Source organism: Myotis lucifugus, unplaced genomic scaffold (genome assembly GCF_000147115.1).
Source record: "Myotis lucifugus unplaced genomic scaffold, Myoluc2.0 scaffold_201, whole genome shotgun sequence".
Taxonomy (NCBI): Eukaryota; Metazoa; Chordata; class Mammalia; order Chiroptera; family Vespertilionidae; genus Myotis; species Myotis lucifugus.
In genome coordinates this window covers 82,206-96,511 of record NW_005871249.1, presented here as the reverse complement: position 1 = coordinate 96,511, position 14,306 = coordinate 82,206, and the positions used below count along the sequence as shown (strand labels likewise).

The 14,306-nt window shown below is 40.7% G+C and overlaps 1 protein-coding gene across 4 annotated transcripts in view; it reads right to left on the bottom strand.

Moving 5' to 3' along the window:
* The window catches only part of MTUS1 (microtubule associated scaffold protein 1), a 105,482-nt gene that overhangs the window by 37,129 nt on the left and 54,047 nt on the right, over nt 1-14,306 (bottom strand). Inside the window, exons 4-5 of one of the 4 annotated variants that reach the window (XR_002831348.1) lie at nt 4,711-4,872; nt 2,689-3,730 (exon numbers count right to left, since the gene is read on the bottom strand). Coding sequence is in view for 2 of the 4 variants with exons in the window: in XM_023761192.1 (XP_023616960.1) it covers nt 3,675-3,730; nt 4,711-4,872 (218 nt within the window). In the remaining 2 variants the exon portion in view is untranslated. Of the gene's footprint in view, nt 1-2,363; nt 3,731-4,710; nt 4,873-14,306 lie in introns of those variants that run through there. The other 3 variants (XR_002831349.1, XM_023761192.1, XM_014463181.2) reach the window with 3 other exon arrangements.

Here is a 14,306-nt window from a genome sequence, read left to right as displayed (position 1 = left end):
GGGCCCAGGCTATGACCATGCAATGACAGCTGGTCTGTAGAATCCCTACGTGAAAGTCCACTTGTGCTCCCCTAGGACTTAGCCAGCTCTAGCGTGCAGCTTAAAATTGCCCCTGTCCTGTTTCCATCCTTGGTCTTAGCTGTATCAATTATGCCAGGATAACAGATTCTCTGAAATCCTTAGTATTCATTTCCTCAAGGTCAAAATGTAGTTCAAGTGAAAAGGGAGAGAGGGATGGAGGGAGGGAAGGAGGGAGAGGGGCAAGGAGAGAGGGAGAGAGATGGCAGAGCTAAGGAGACAATGAAGAGAGATTCTCGGAGCAGCCCAGGCAGAAGCGATGGCTTTCCTGTGCGAGACGGGGGCTGCTCACTGCTCCAGACTTCTATCTGCGAACTACATTTCATGCTCCGTTTAGCATCTAGCCAACATTAGTATGGGTTTTGCTTATTAAAGTATGTGTAAACACACAGAGCCAACATTCTGTTCATTTCTTGAATTTTGGGGGGGAATCCGCTTAACACGCCCCACTGCGCCAGATCATCTGCTCACCTGGCTCGAAATCAAATCACTACTGAAGTCTAAGCTTTCAGATTCCAAAACTCTGTGACAGCAAGAATGTCTCATATATACCCTGGAAAATCATTAAAAGAACGAAAAACAAAATTAACAGCAGTCTGGATAATAGTCTGGATAATAGTATTTTCTTATTTAAAAGTCACATTAAGTATTAAGCATATTTGTAATATAGGACCAGAATAAATACACACACACACACACACACACACACACACACACACATTCAGCCTGTCTGTCAGCCCTTCCTGCCCCTTGGCAGACATCACTAGTCAAACACAGACTTGTTCTCTGAACCTGGAAGCAGCCTGAAAAACTGTCAACACTGTTCTTCAGCTGATTCTTTCCAACTGACCAGGGCTGGCCGTGAGCCACCTCCCACTTGTCACCCTGCAATGAGGAAGAGACTGAGGGTAAACCAGACCCCTCCTCCTCTCTGCCAGCTTCCTCGCTTCAGCAACTGCAAGCACCTCCTTCCAAAAGATTAGACACTATCAGTCAGACATCCCCTGAGGGCTCCCAGACTGCGAGGGCACAGAGACTGAGGGACATATTGTAATGAAGAAAATACAGGTGCCTGGCCCTCCCCTCCCACTCACCAGGTGAGAACACTGAGGCAGAGAGTGAAAGACTGTCCAGCATCACATCAGTTCACAGAAGAACTAAGAAGAGCCTGAGTTGAATTAACCTTTTCTACGCATCACACCGCCTGGGCCGGGGCTGGCCATGCAGGTGAAGGAAAAGGTTCTATTTCTTTAGTCAGCCTCCTCCTGTTCTCCTCTTTCCAAGAGAGTGAAAATAACTTTGGTGTGCGTCTCTTATGTTTCCTCTCACCATCTGTCTCTCAAAAATAAACATGTTTTTTGTGGCCAAAATGGAAGGAGAGAGGACTTCATATTGGCTAATGTGGTGAAATTAGACCCTCTAAAGTCTCCCTTCTGCTTTGGCACCGTGGTCCCCAAACCTTCCCTCTGTCAAGACCTGCAGAGATCGTTTATTTTTATTCAGTGATCTCAAAAACTGGACGTTAGCCCGGCCGGCGTGGCTCAGTGGTTGAGTGTCTACCTATGAACCAGGGCACATGCCTGGATTGTGGGCTCGATCTCCAGTAGGGGACATGCAGGAGGCAGCCAATCAATGATTCTCTGTCATCATTGATGTTTCTATCTCTCTCTACCTCTCCCTTCCTCTCTGAAATCAACAAAAAAATATTTTTTTAAAAAAAACTGAACTTCAGCTATCTGGTTCTGGAAGAGCTTAAGGTGTTTAATCTCTATAAATGAGCACATCTGACCTAGAAGCTACCATGCAATGTTTTATGCTAATATCCAAAAGAAAAATGTATATCATAACTTTAATTTTTTTCTATGCTTAAAAGAACATTTTAAAAAAACCCTGCTAAAACCCTCAAGTAACAGAGCTTTACTATCTTAGATATCTTGACTCAGTCACTTTAAAACTTGGCAATGCTATTTCCATAGGATCTCAACGTAGCCAGAACCAGGGGCTAATTTTACAACAGCACTGTGGTCTCAGGAGTTCTTAAATGATGCCACTGACATTGTCACCTCACAAAGAAATGAGCAGACAAAGCCAAGGAAGTGTTCTTTAAAGGGGTTCCAATGCTCCACCCAATATGAACCGAACACTGGCCAGTAGATGACTTCCTAACATGACCCATCACCATCAGAATAGGAAAAACTCAGCTCAAAATGATTTCTGTCTTAAGGTAATCTTCAAAAAGTACACAGCTTTAATATTTTTAATATAATGAGTAACATAAAGATGTGTTTTCACTTTAATTGTACAAAAACATTTTTATACTCGTACAACTATCAGCTACACACACAAAATCCGCTAGCTATTTAACTGGAAAGGAGACCATCAGATAACCTTTGAAAATGAAGTAATTCCATGTGCCAAGAACATCGACGGTGCTGCTGATTTATGTGGAGTTCGGAAACACACACAATATACAATAAAATTGGTTCTGGACGGAATCAATGACAACTTAAAATATGTCCGAGAAACACTGCAACTAAGATACATTCCAAGTTACAAAAATAGCAAAAGGTGCTAGATCGATGTACTGAATAGAACTGAGAGCATGCTTACAAAGAGAAGAATCAAACCAGAAATCACCGACGTACTTCTGTTCCCAGTGAGCGAGGCTAACAAAGGAGCCACACAAAGGCTGTAGGATCCCAGGACCAGCAGTGTCAGTAGAGTAGCATCGTAGTGCCTCTCTGAGCCGGCCGGCGGGGTGAGTGTCGAGTTGATAAAGATGTTGGAAGAGACATCCGTTTCTGTGCAACTGCGAAATCCTCCTGGTACAGTCATTTAAATGGGTCAGAGCAAGCTCAGGCAGGAAAAGCTGCAGCCATGTTCGCTCCCATATCCTTCACGCTTGCTCTCAGTGAACTGGAATTGGGGGGCGGTATCTGTAAGCTCCAGGGCACTGCACAGAACAGATCAGACCAGCCAGCAAATCCCACTGAGAAAGAGACTCACTGATCTGGACGCTTACTCTGCAGCAGGGACACATCGCCGCTTGCTCGGCAGGCTCGGTGGGTGGAGGGAAAAGCCCTTTGTTACAAGACAAAAAGGAGAGGACAAAAGCATTGTACACCCTCCTCAGGAGTGTCAGCCTCGCCACGGAACCGGTGGCCATGTCAACATGGCTGTCAGTGGGAAAGGCTGGGTGGTGACACTACAGAGCGTCTGCCTCCAGTGTCACAGATTCCGGCGTCGCGGGTCCCCCGAGAGCACGCTGCTGATGCTGCTGATGGTTAACATTCGCGTTGCACACAGAGGAAGTGGCAAGTGCAATGGCCTTGACATAACACACGTGCGAATCACCTTTCCAAACGCCTAATTCTCTGCTCCCTGCGAGCCCCTCTGATTTCATGCTACAACGTCAAGTCCAGACAATAAGCAGAGAGGAATCCCGTTCCATTGTAAGTAACATGTTCCGGCGTTCCTAGAGTTCTGGTATCCCGCTCCTTCCTAACACCAGACGAGCTCCTGCTGCTAAGTGAGCTCTCGGAAATGCGCTCATTAATTCAATGCCACATCCTCCGCAAGCGCGTCCTCAATTCTGTTCACACGCTGGCTGAGTGCCCCTGGCCCGGCGACAACCTCTCCAAGCCTGAATTACCTTATATACATATAATCAATTACAATAGAAATTATTTGAGAGAAAAATATGAAATAGTGTATGGTAACCCTGTAATATGCTCCGCTACCCATGACTCTGCTTTGTCCCTGGCCCCTCACCAGAAAGAAGAAATTGATCCCTCCTTAAAGAACTCCCCTCCCTCCCCCCACACCCGAACATCTTGTTTCATCTGCTATTCTAGTTATCCATGTACATATCTTCTTTCTTCTCATCTCCTTTTAGAGAAGCGCCATTCTTTTATAACCCGTACCTCTCATTGCATCTGTCATGATGCCTGCACACAGCCAGGCACTCCTAAATTGTTCAAATTAACTAAATTTGTGAGAAAATTTAAATGAGCAAAGAAGTACCAAGACCAAACACACCTTTTGAATGAAAGGGAGCACTCAATTAATTCACCCTTTTTATACACAGAAAACAGAATTCACATTAGAAACATTAAAAATATCCTCCTGAATTTAAATTACATAAAAGTAGGCTTGAAATTCTAATATACTAGTCATATTACACTGAATCTAGCATCCAAAGATTCTAAAGCACACATCCACAAAATGTGGTCTTTTACAAAATAAATGGAGCTGAAGTTTTTTTTTTCCTGGTTCCCAGTTGGGTTCCAATGGCCCCCTAGATTGCTTTCTTTCCTTAAACCAAAAAACACTATCACTTCAAATGACACACTTTAGAATCCCTATTATAAAAAATACCAGGTCTCATTAACACCGATATTTCAATGTTTCATAGCACATTCATCAAAAGAGAATGTTGTTAAAAGAATATTTTTCCTGCCAAACTTTCAGAGCAAAAAAAGGGGAAAAAATTGGGAAAGGAAGAAGCAGCAAGCATATGTTCTCATAAATCACAGAGCCAAAAAGTCTAATGATGATTTGCAGGGCACTGGTTTTTCATATAACGACCGTTTCAACAACCCCCAAAGGATGACAGACATATGCCCGACTCACAATTGCTGCTGTAAGCGTTCAGGTCACTGTGGGTGCTGGCGATGGAGGAGGGGCTGCCTGTCCGCCGGAGCGCAGAGCTTTTCAAGGATGCGTTGGACTTAGGAAGCGGTCGAGGCAAATTCACCCAAGACGGCTGTGCAGTTTTCAAAGATGTAGGTTTTCCTTGAGGGGTAAGAAAAAAAGAAAAAAGTTTCTACCGCTATTCATTTTGAAAGTTTTAAGCTTATAAATGCAGCCTCCTGCACTAACAACGCACTGACAACGTAAAATGAATATTCCTAATCATGTAACTTTAGGTGAAGTCTTCACCTAGACTTACGTATTGCTGATTTATTAGAAGCAGACGAGCAGAGATGATGGTGAGGCAAGCAGGCTGGCTGTAACCAGGGAACCTCACGTAATTAACTCATGTGTTCTGTGACACAGTGGTAGATCAGAAAGAGCCATGTGAGATAGAAGCTTTTGGCAAAGTTAAAATCAAAGAAAAAACAAATTGCTATGGCTCCCCCCATGCTGTTGACTGAAAAGTAAACAAATGAGCCCATCAACGCACGAGGCTTCCATATTTAAAAAAAAAAAAAAGATGAAAAATTTAGAACAACCAAACAGAAAAGGGAAAATAAATCCATCTGATGAAGAAAAAAAACTTCACTTAAAAAATACCTAATGTCTAACACCAGGTGGTGCTATATTACCAGCAGTATTCTTTTTTCCTCTTTTCACCTTTACTCCTGATTTGCCAACTTAAATGATCTCCACTCAAACTTCTGTTTCTTGCAGCAAATTGTTTCCATTTATCAACAAAATATATATGCCTCACATCCTCTGGCATCTTTGAAATCACACTGTCTCACACTGGCTGTCTGAATGTGGGCATTTCCCAAGTTCAAGCTTTCGCTAACGACTTTCTTCCTACCCTTCTCTCTTGCAGAGTCTATTTTATTCACTTTACTCTAACCCTGCCCTATACGAATGAACCCCAAATTCGCACTTGCAGCCCTAGCCTCCTCCTGAACCCCAATGCCTCTCCCATTTCCAATTCCTTGCTCAATGATGCCATTTGGACAGATAGCCTCCTACCTACTTATGTTCATTTAAGTCTAGTTCTCCTTTTTTCCCCAGCCTCAAAACATTGGAATCATCTCCCCTCCCCCCCCCCAGATTACCATATAATCTAGCACCAAGTCTCTCAATGCTAAAAGCATCACATCCTGAAGAATGCCAAGAAAATGAAAAGACCTTAGACCAGTGATTCTCAACCTTCTGGCCCTTTAAATACAGTTCCTCATGTTGTGACCCAACCATAAAATTATTTTCATTGCTACTTCATAACTGTAATGTTGCTACTGTTATGAATCGTAATGTAAATATCTGATATGCAGGATGATCTTAGGCGACCCCTGTGAAAGGGTCGTTCGACCGCTAAAGGGGTCGCGACCCGCAGGTTGAGAACCACTGCCTTAGAGGAAAATGATAGTCACATATTACTGATGGTGCCAACAGAGAGAAAAGAACTTCGTCTGAAAAGTAACGCTCACTGCTTTGTCCCTGTGCTTTCACCTGCCAAAATCTCATCTTAATGGAGGAAAAGGAGCTGACTCTCCTTAGGTCTGGCGTTTGAAGTCGCCCAAATTAAAGTTCTCCCTGCCTCTAGCCTCACCCCTGCACTGTTCTTTGTACAGGTAACCAACCTACTCTTCTCTCCGACACCAGGATTTTACTATTCTAATTCACTAGGAACATCCTTTCTTTTCAAAACAGTCTTCTTCCTCTCCATCCAAGTCCTACAATCCTTACTAACCCGATATTTTGCCTAAACAACTGTATTAGGCACCATACGTCCTGTCCTCCTATCCTTCCCAACCCCATCCCATGGACCTCCTGAACATGAGAACTATGGTCATGACCCAGTTTAAAAAGCTCCATTTCTCCATTAGCTACGGGATATTATTTTCAATCCTCTCAATGAATATTTCATTTCAGAGGCTGAATCAGGTTGATTCCTACCAACTTCTTCCCCCTTATGCTTTGCCGTGCCTCCACCCTCATTTATACCTCCCTGGGCCACTCTACTCTATTCTTCTGCTTATGACCATCTTTGTGAAGGAAATGACCTCCTTTACATCTAGTCCTCTATCTTGTCTGGTGAATACAAAGCCAAGACACGATGCTTTTAAATCCTTGGCAGCCCCACCCCAGGTCTGTGAATCACCATCTCCATTTTAACGAGATCCCCAGGCGATTCAAATACACATGAAGTATGGGAAGCACTGGGAAGAATCGGGACCTCTGTGTGTGTGCAGTGGGCCACACCTCCCTTTATGTTGCTTCTATCACAGCATCTATTTACTAGGTCTCTGGACTAGTCTCCCTGAGAATGGGAAGAGCATCTTACTCCATTCTGTCCCTCAGGGCCCAGCAAAGTGGATAGCATAGAGTGAGACTTAATATATGTTTGTTGAATTAATTAATTTTTTTTTTCAGTCCAAGAGTTAGGTAGGGAGAGGTAGGTAAAGGGGACAAACTCTCAGTTATCGATTGAGTAATGTCTGAGGTGCTAATGTAAAACATGGTGACTAAGGCTGATAACACCTAAGGTTGATCATTGAAATTTGCTATAGGTAAGAGCTGGAAACAGCCCAAGTGCACATCAGTAGATGAGTATACCAAAAAAGCTGTGGTACACAGACACCATGGAATACTATGCAGCTGCAAAAAAAAGAAGGATCTCTTACCTTTTAAGACAGCATGGAGGGACCTGGAGAGTATTATGCTAAGCAAGATAACCCAGTAAGAGAGAGAAAAGTATCAAATGATCTCACTCATATGTGGAATCTAATGAACAAAATAAACGATGAACAAAATAGATTCAGAGACATAGAAGCAGAGAACTGTCAAATCTCAGAAGGAAGGTTGGATGGGGGAGAGATTAACCGGGGAACTTATATACATATATGCACAGTCCATGTACACAGACAATTGTGCGGTGAAGGCCTGGGAGGGGTGAGTGTGGGGTAGAGAGGGTCAGTGGGGGGAAAAGGAGGAGACATCTGCAATACTTTCCACAATAAAGATAAGTTTTAAAAAACTGCGAAGTGAGCAGAACTTCAATGTTCACACACACACACACACACACACACACACACAAGATAAATATATGAGGTGGATGTGTTAATTAATTTGATGGTGGGAACCCTTCCATAATGTATACATACATACAATCACCACAATGTACACTTTACATTATCTTACAACTTTTTCAATTATGCCTCAATCAGGCATTTATAATTATAAATGTAGAATTATAATGGTGATAGTAATAAAACTATTAAAATTTCCTTTAAAGGCAAGGGCAAGAGTAAATAAATTTTGGTAATCTCATCGTCTACATTGAAGCATTAAACACTTAACCTAATTTATTTGTCCTTTGTTAAGAGACTACAGCTAAATAAAAGGAGACATTTTTCTTTACATTCCTTATGATGATTAGCAAGTAACAGATATTCAAATGTCCATTTGATTTTTAAATTGACAGCTAGCCACAAGTTTTACTTGATTTTGGAGGTACAGAAAAACAGGTTTTTAGAATATAAATTCATCAAATTGCTGCCCTTTAAGCAAAATCCTTCTGATGAGTCATATCATCGAAACCAATGAACAAGGTTGGGCAAGCTACACATGAAAACTCCTGGGCCGCAGCCACATGCAATCAAGACTCAACAAGTTTAGAAAAATCAACTTATTTTTCAGAAAGGAATGTTTCACAGCATTGTTCCCAAAGGATTGAGGTTCACATACATTCCTCAGTGTGCCCTGGAGTTACTACAGACCTGTACCCTGATTCCAACACACTGCCTGGCACCAGAGCAAGTGTACTCCCCAGTTATCATTCCTCTGACCTCCCCTACCCCCTTTTTAAAAGATGCTTGAGACAAAGAAACCAAGAAAGCATAAAATGGATAAATACTTAATGTAAGTAGATTCTATAATTATTTTTATTCCTATACATCTGTAAGCTTTATGTATTCTTTAATTCTTTTAATTTTACTAAGAAAAAGAAACAAATTGAAGAAACCAGCACCTAAAATTGATGTTTTTCTATGGCTATGATGGAAAATTCTTTATGATACCATAATGATGTGTTTCCTGGGACTAGAAATTAAAGCTAAAGAATGAACTTCTAAATGGTCCTCCTTTGTTCTGACACTTACAAATGACTCATTCTCTAGGAGAAAGCTCCCAGGGCCTGCACAGGTTCGCACTGGAATCGCTCAGCTCCATTGGGCCTCCTCCATTCTTTAAGGAAAGGCCTGGGAAAGAAGGTGGGTCCCACACTCCTCACAAAACACTCTAACGTGAGAGGTTTCCAAAGCCACAGAAACACCTACCAGTCAAAGCAAGTTCTCATCTCTGCACTCCCAGCGAGACAAGAAGGAAGTCAGCACGAGTGCATTTTTCAAGAGGCCATTTGGCACTAAAAAGAATGACTGGCTGCTTTTTACATTTGATAAAATTCATGAGTTTTAATTAAAAAAAAAAACTTGACTACTATATTACCTATGTTAGAAGACACAGATCATCTTAATAAAAATCTGGACAATGGATTCATATATGGAGTTGTGTTACACAGGTATTACTTGCTTACATAGAATGGTAACTGTATGTAATGGCAAAGCACAAATGTACAGGGAGATGCTAGGAACGCCTGACATCTTACTACAGAAATCACTACCAAACGTTTTCCACAAAAATTACATACTAGAGAATACACGGTATCGCATCACATTAAAATATTTTGTTCTGTGACTTGCATTGCTTAGTAGGTGCACAGGTATCTTGGGGAAGAAAAAGAAAATGAGGCTGGAGAGGAGGACAGTTTGCAGTAGGCATCAATCGTTAAAGATGGCATAACTTCCAGGTTAAAAACTTCAGACCTTAATGGCTGGCGGTGGGGACTGGAGGGAAGATGGAGAGGCAGGGGCACTGCAGCTTTCTTAGCATTTGCTTCTGAAGTTGGTCACGTGATAGCATTGTGCAGAACTGACTGCAGGGAAGCATGTGAAATCAAGGAGACAACTTAGGAGGCCAATGCACTGCCAGGGCTTGGGCCATGCAAATTTTAACTAGACAGCGAAAAGGAGACTGCTGAGGTCAGTACTATATGAATGACCTATTAAAAAATACATGTGTATATGTATATATATATATATATATATATATATATATATATATATATATGTTTTAAAATATAAATTATTGTATTGTTATGTAAAACATAATGAATAGTAATAAGGAAAGCAAGTAGCAGGGCCATTAACTACTAGAGTCAGAACCAGAAAATGCCAAATAAACAGACAAAAGTTGTTAAAATACCAACAACAAAAAAAGAGAGAATCTGTTTATAGCTATAATGAAAATTGGCTTCTTTAAACACAACTCTCTAGAGAAAGTGACCTTGGGTGTAATTATCTACAGTAACTAGAAATTATTATTATAAACTAGAGGCCTGGTGCACGGATTCGTGCACCGGTGGGGTCCCTCATCCTGGTCTTCGGGGATCGGGCCAAAACCAGCAGTCTGACATCCCCCGAGGGGTCCCGGAGTGCAAGAGGGCACTCTGCAAAGTTGCTGTTGCTGGGCAGCTCCTGTGTTGAGCATCTGCCCCCTGGTGGTCAGTGTGCATCATAGCTACTGGCCTGTAAGCCGGTCGGTCAGTTGGCCGGTCGCTTAGGCTTTTATATATATAGATTAAACTAAGCCTACCCAAAGGGATAAAAAAATAACAATAATATATGGGATAAATAATTTATACCAACTCAAAACTGTGGCTCCAAGTTTACTCTCAAACCAAAAAGACCAAATTCTCTTATTAACACTAATGTATATGTTAAAAATTTATCTTCAATGGTAGAGCATTGTCAAAAAACTGTTTAAATAAACCTGATATTATGCTTACAAAATACTATACAACAGTTTTCCAATATGCCAGAAAAAAATTAGAAAAGATCCTATTTCTATAAATAAATCATCAAAGTGCTAGTATTATGAGAAATTACAAAACTGAGGAGCATAAAAGATTTGTGTAAGTGAAAATACAGTTAATTCTTCCCTGAATTAAGGTATTAATTGAATGCCATTCCAATCTAAATTTACATGTGATTGCTTTTAAAGGAGGAATTGGGCAAAAATTTTTTTCAAAAAAAGAATCATTTGATAAAAATTGCACATGAAAATCTTCATAAATTACCCAGAGAAAGGTATTTCTTAGAACATTTTAAAAAACAACATTTGGTCCTTTTACAAAAGCTCCCTTTTACTGTAAAAGCATTTCTTATTTATTGATTGGACGTAATGAGAATTTTTTAAAACAATTTAAATTAGTCTACAATAAGTTAAGGATGGCCAAAAATTTCTGGAACATAAAAGTAATGGCAAGGACTACAACTCAACAATAAAACAATCTGATTTTAAGAATGGGCCAAAGACTTGAATGGGCCTTTCTCCAAAGAAGGTATACAATGGCCAACAAGCACGTGAAAAGATGTTCAATGTCATTAGTCATTCTTAATGAAATATAAATCAAAACCACAAGAAGATGCCACCTCACACCTATTAGGATGGCCAGTATAAAAACAAAACAGGAAATAACAAGTGTCGGTGAGGATTTGGAGAAATTGGAACTCTGTGCTTTGCTGGTAGGAAAGCAAAATGGTACAGTTGCTGTGGAAAATAGTAGGGTGGTTTCTCAAAAAATTAAAATAGAACTACCATATGACCCAGCAATTCCACCTCTGGGTATAGACCCAAAATAACTGGAAGCAGGATCTTCAAGAGATATTTGTTTACCTATGTCTCATAGGATTATTCACAATGGCCAAAATGTGCAAGCAACCCAAGTGTCCACTGACAGAAGAATGGAGAAGCAAAAGGTGGCACATACATACAATGAAATTTTGATCAGCCTTAAAAGGAAAGGAAATTCTGACACATGCTACAGTATGGAAGAACCTTGAAGATACTATTGTTAGTGAAATAAGCCAGACACAAAAGAACAAATATTGTATGATTCCTCTTATATGATGTACCTAGAGTAGTCAAATTCAGAGCCAGAAAACAGAACTGTGGTTGTCAGGGGCTGAAAGAAAGGGAGAATGGGGAGTCGGTGTTTGATGGACAGAGTTTCAGTTGGGGAAGATGAAGTTTTGGAGATGGGATGGTGGTGATGGCTGTACAACAATGTGAATGCACTTAAATACCACTGAACTGTACACTTAAAAATGGTTAAAATGGCAAATTTTATGTAATACATATCTTACCACAATAAAAAAAAGTTTAAAAGTTAGGTGAAAGAACTTGTGTTATTAATTATTATAGAATATAAACTAGTAAAAGTATGCTACTGGCATAAAACTATACTGACAGATTAATAAACTGGTGTATAAGTCTCAGAAATATAAAAATTCAGAAAAGGATAAGGGAAGGTATTTCAAATCAGTGAAGACATTTGTGGTATTAAGATATTTGCATTTTAAAAGGTTAAAATTGGAGAAGCAGTGTGGTATAGGGATTAAAAGTCAAAAATCTAGAGCCACCGTGGTTGAGCATCAACCTATGAACCAGGAGGTCACAGTTCGATTCCCAGTCAGGGCACATGCCTGGGTTGCAGGCTCGATCCCCAGTGAGGGGCGTGGGGGTAACTATACTGGTACTTCATAGGTTCTTGTGGGAGTTAAATGAGTTCATATTTTTTAAATGCTTAAAACAGCCCCTGGTCCAAAGTAAGTGGTGTATGACTATTAACTACTAGTGCTCACTATCACAAAACATTTGAATTGGGATAAAAACAAAAATTAAGCATAATAATTAAGTATAGATCAGTCTTCCTTTTCAGTAAAGGTCTTGTTAAGCATAAAAACAAAGGAACTGTTAAAGGAAAAGATGCATTTGACACTATAAAAATGGGAAATTTAAAAAAACACCACCACCATATGCGAAATAAAAGGGCATAGAGTAAAATACAGGACAAAGGACAACAGATGAGATCAAACCAACAAAAAAGAATCATCTGCCCCAAAATATAAGTGAGCAAAGCTCTAAGCTAAAGGGTAGATAAAAATAGTCAATACATTATACTTTTAAGTTAACCTGATTGTATCTAACATCTTTCCTGACTCCCCAACTGTCATTCCTAATCCCCATTTCCATTGCTCACATTCTATAGAAAGCTCTAAAAAGCCAAATACTTGTGTCCCCCACCTTTCTTCAAGTTAGGGGTGACCATGTGATCCAACCTGTGTCAATAAGACTTCAAGATACGAGCACTAGGGGATGAGGTGCTGAGTAAGGTCTTTCCTCCCTGATAAACGGAGCCGGGCATGTCAGGAGGGAGCTCTCGCCCGGCTGCTGTCCTTTGCTCTCAGCCTCTGGACACGGTAGCAGGAGCACTTAACACGTGGAACTCTTAGCGACCATACTTTAACTGAAAAGTCACCGACGAAAGCAACATGCTGAGGCAGGAGGAGTGGAAGGACAGAAAGATGACATTATTGAATCACCAAGTCTGAAACTGTCTGCCTCGACACACACAACCTTCTGGTTTAACCCAAATTGTGTTCTTCATGAAATCTTCCCATTTGTGAGAGCCTGGATGAACCGAGAGGGTGTTATGCTCAGTGAAATAAGTCAGACATAGAAAGACAAATACCATATGATTTCGTTTATATGTGGCATCTAAAGAGCAAAATAAATGGAGAAACAAAACAGACTCATGGATACAGAGAACAGACTGATGGCTGCCAGAGGGGAGGGGGGTTGGTTGCTGGGTGAAAAAGGTGAAGGGATTAAGAAGTACAGATTGGTAGTCACAGAATAGTCAAGGGGAATGTAGTCAACAATATTGTAATAACTAAGTATGGTGCCAGGTAGGTACTGAAAATATCAAGATCACTTTGTAAAATAAAACATATAATTATCTAACCACTATGCTGTACACCTGAAACTATGAAAGTCAACTGTAATTGAACAATAAAATTTTTGAAAAGACAAATTGTGTTCTTAATGACCACATTCCCCTGTCAACAGCATTCGATGCTGTCAATTTCTTCTTTCTCCTTCGAACACACTTCCCTTACTTGGCTTCCAGAACACCACTCATGATGAACGTCCTGCCTACCTTCCTCGCTGTTCCTTCTTGGACTCCTTTGTAATTAATTCTTCCTCATTTCCCTAGCCCTTTAAAGCTTGGGAGTACTCCAGGGGGACTTTGTAGTACTCCAGGGAGGTCCCCAGGGGTGCTTTTGACACGTTCTTTCTATATTTACTCTCTTGGCGATTTCATCCAACCCAGTGGCTTTAAATAACATCTAAATGTTAATGAATCCCAAATTTATATCCCTAAGACCGGATTTCTTCTGTGTTCTCTAGACTTGTATATCCACTTTCTACTCTACACCTTCATGTCTATAATCTATTACTCACCTCAACTTAATTTCTGTAGAACTGAGTTCCCGATATCTACCTTCCAACATCTGTGTCTCCATCATCCATCCCCTTCTCAGTAAATGGCAACAGCATCCTTCCACTGCTCACACCAAAAT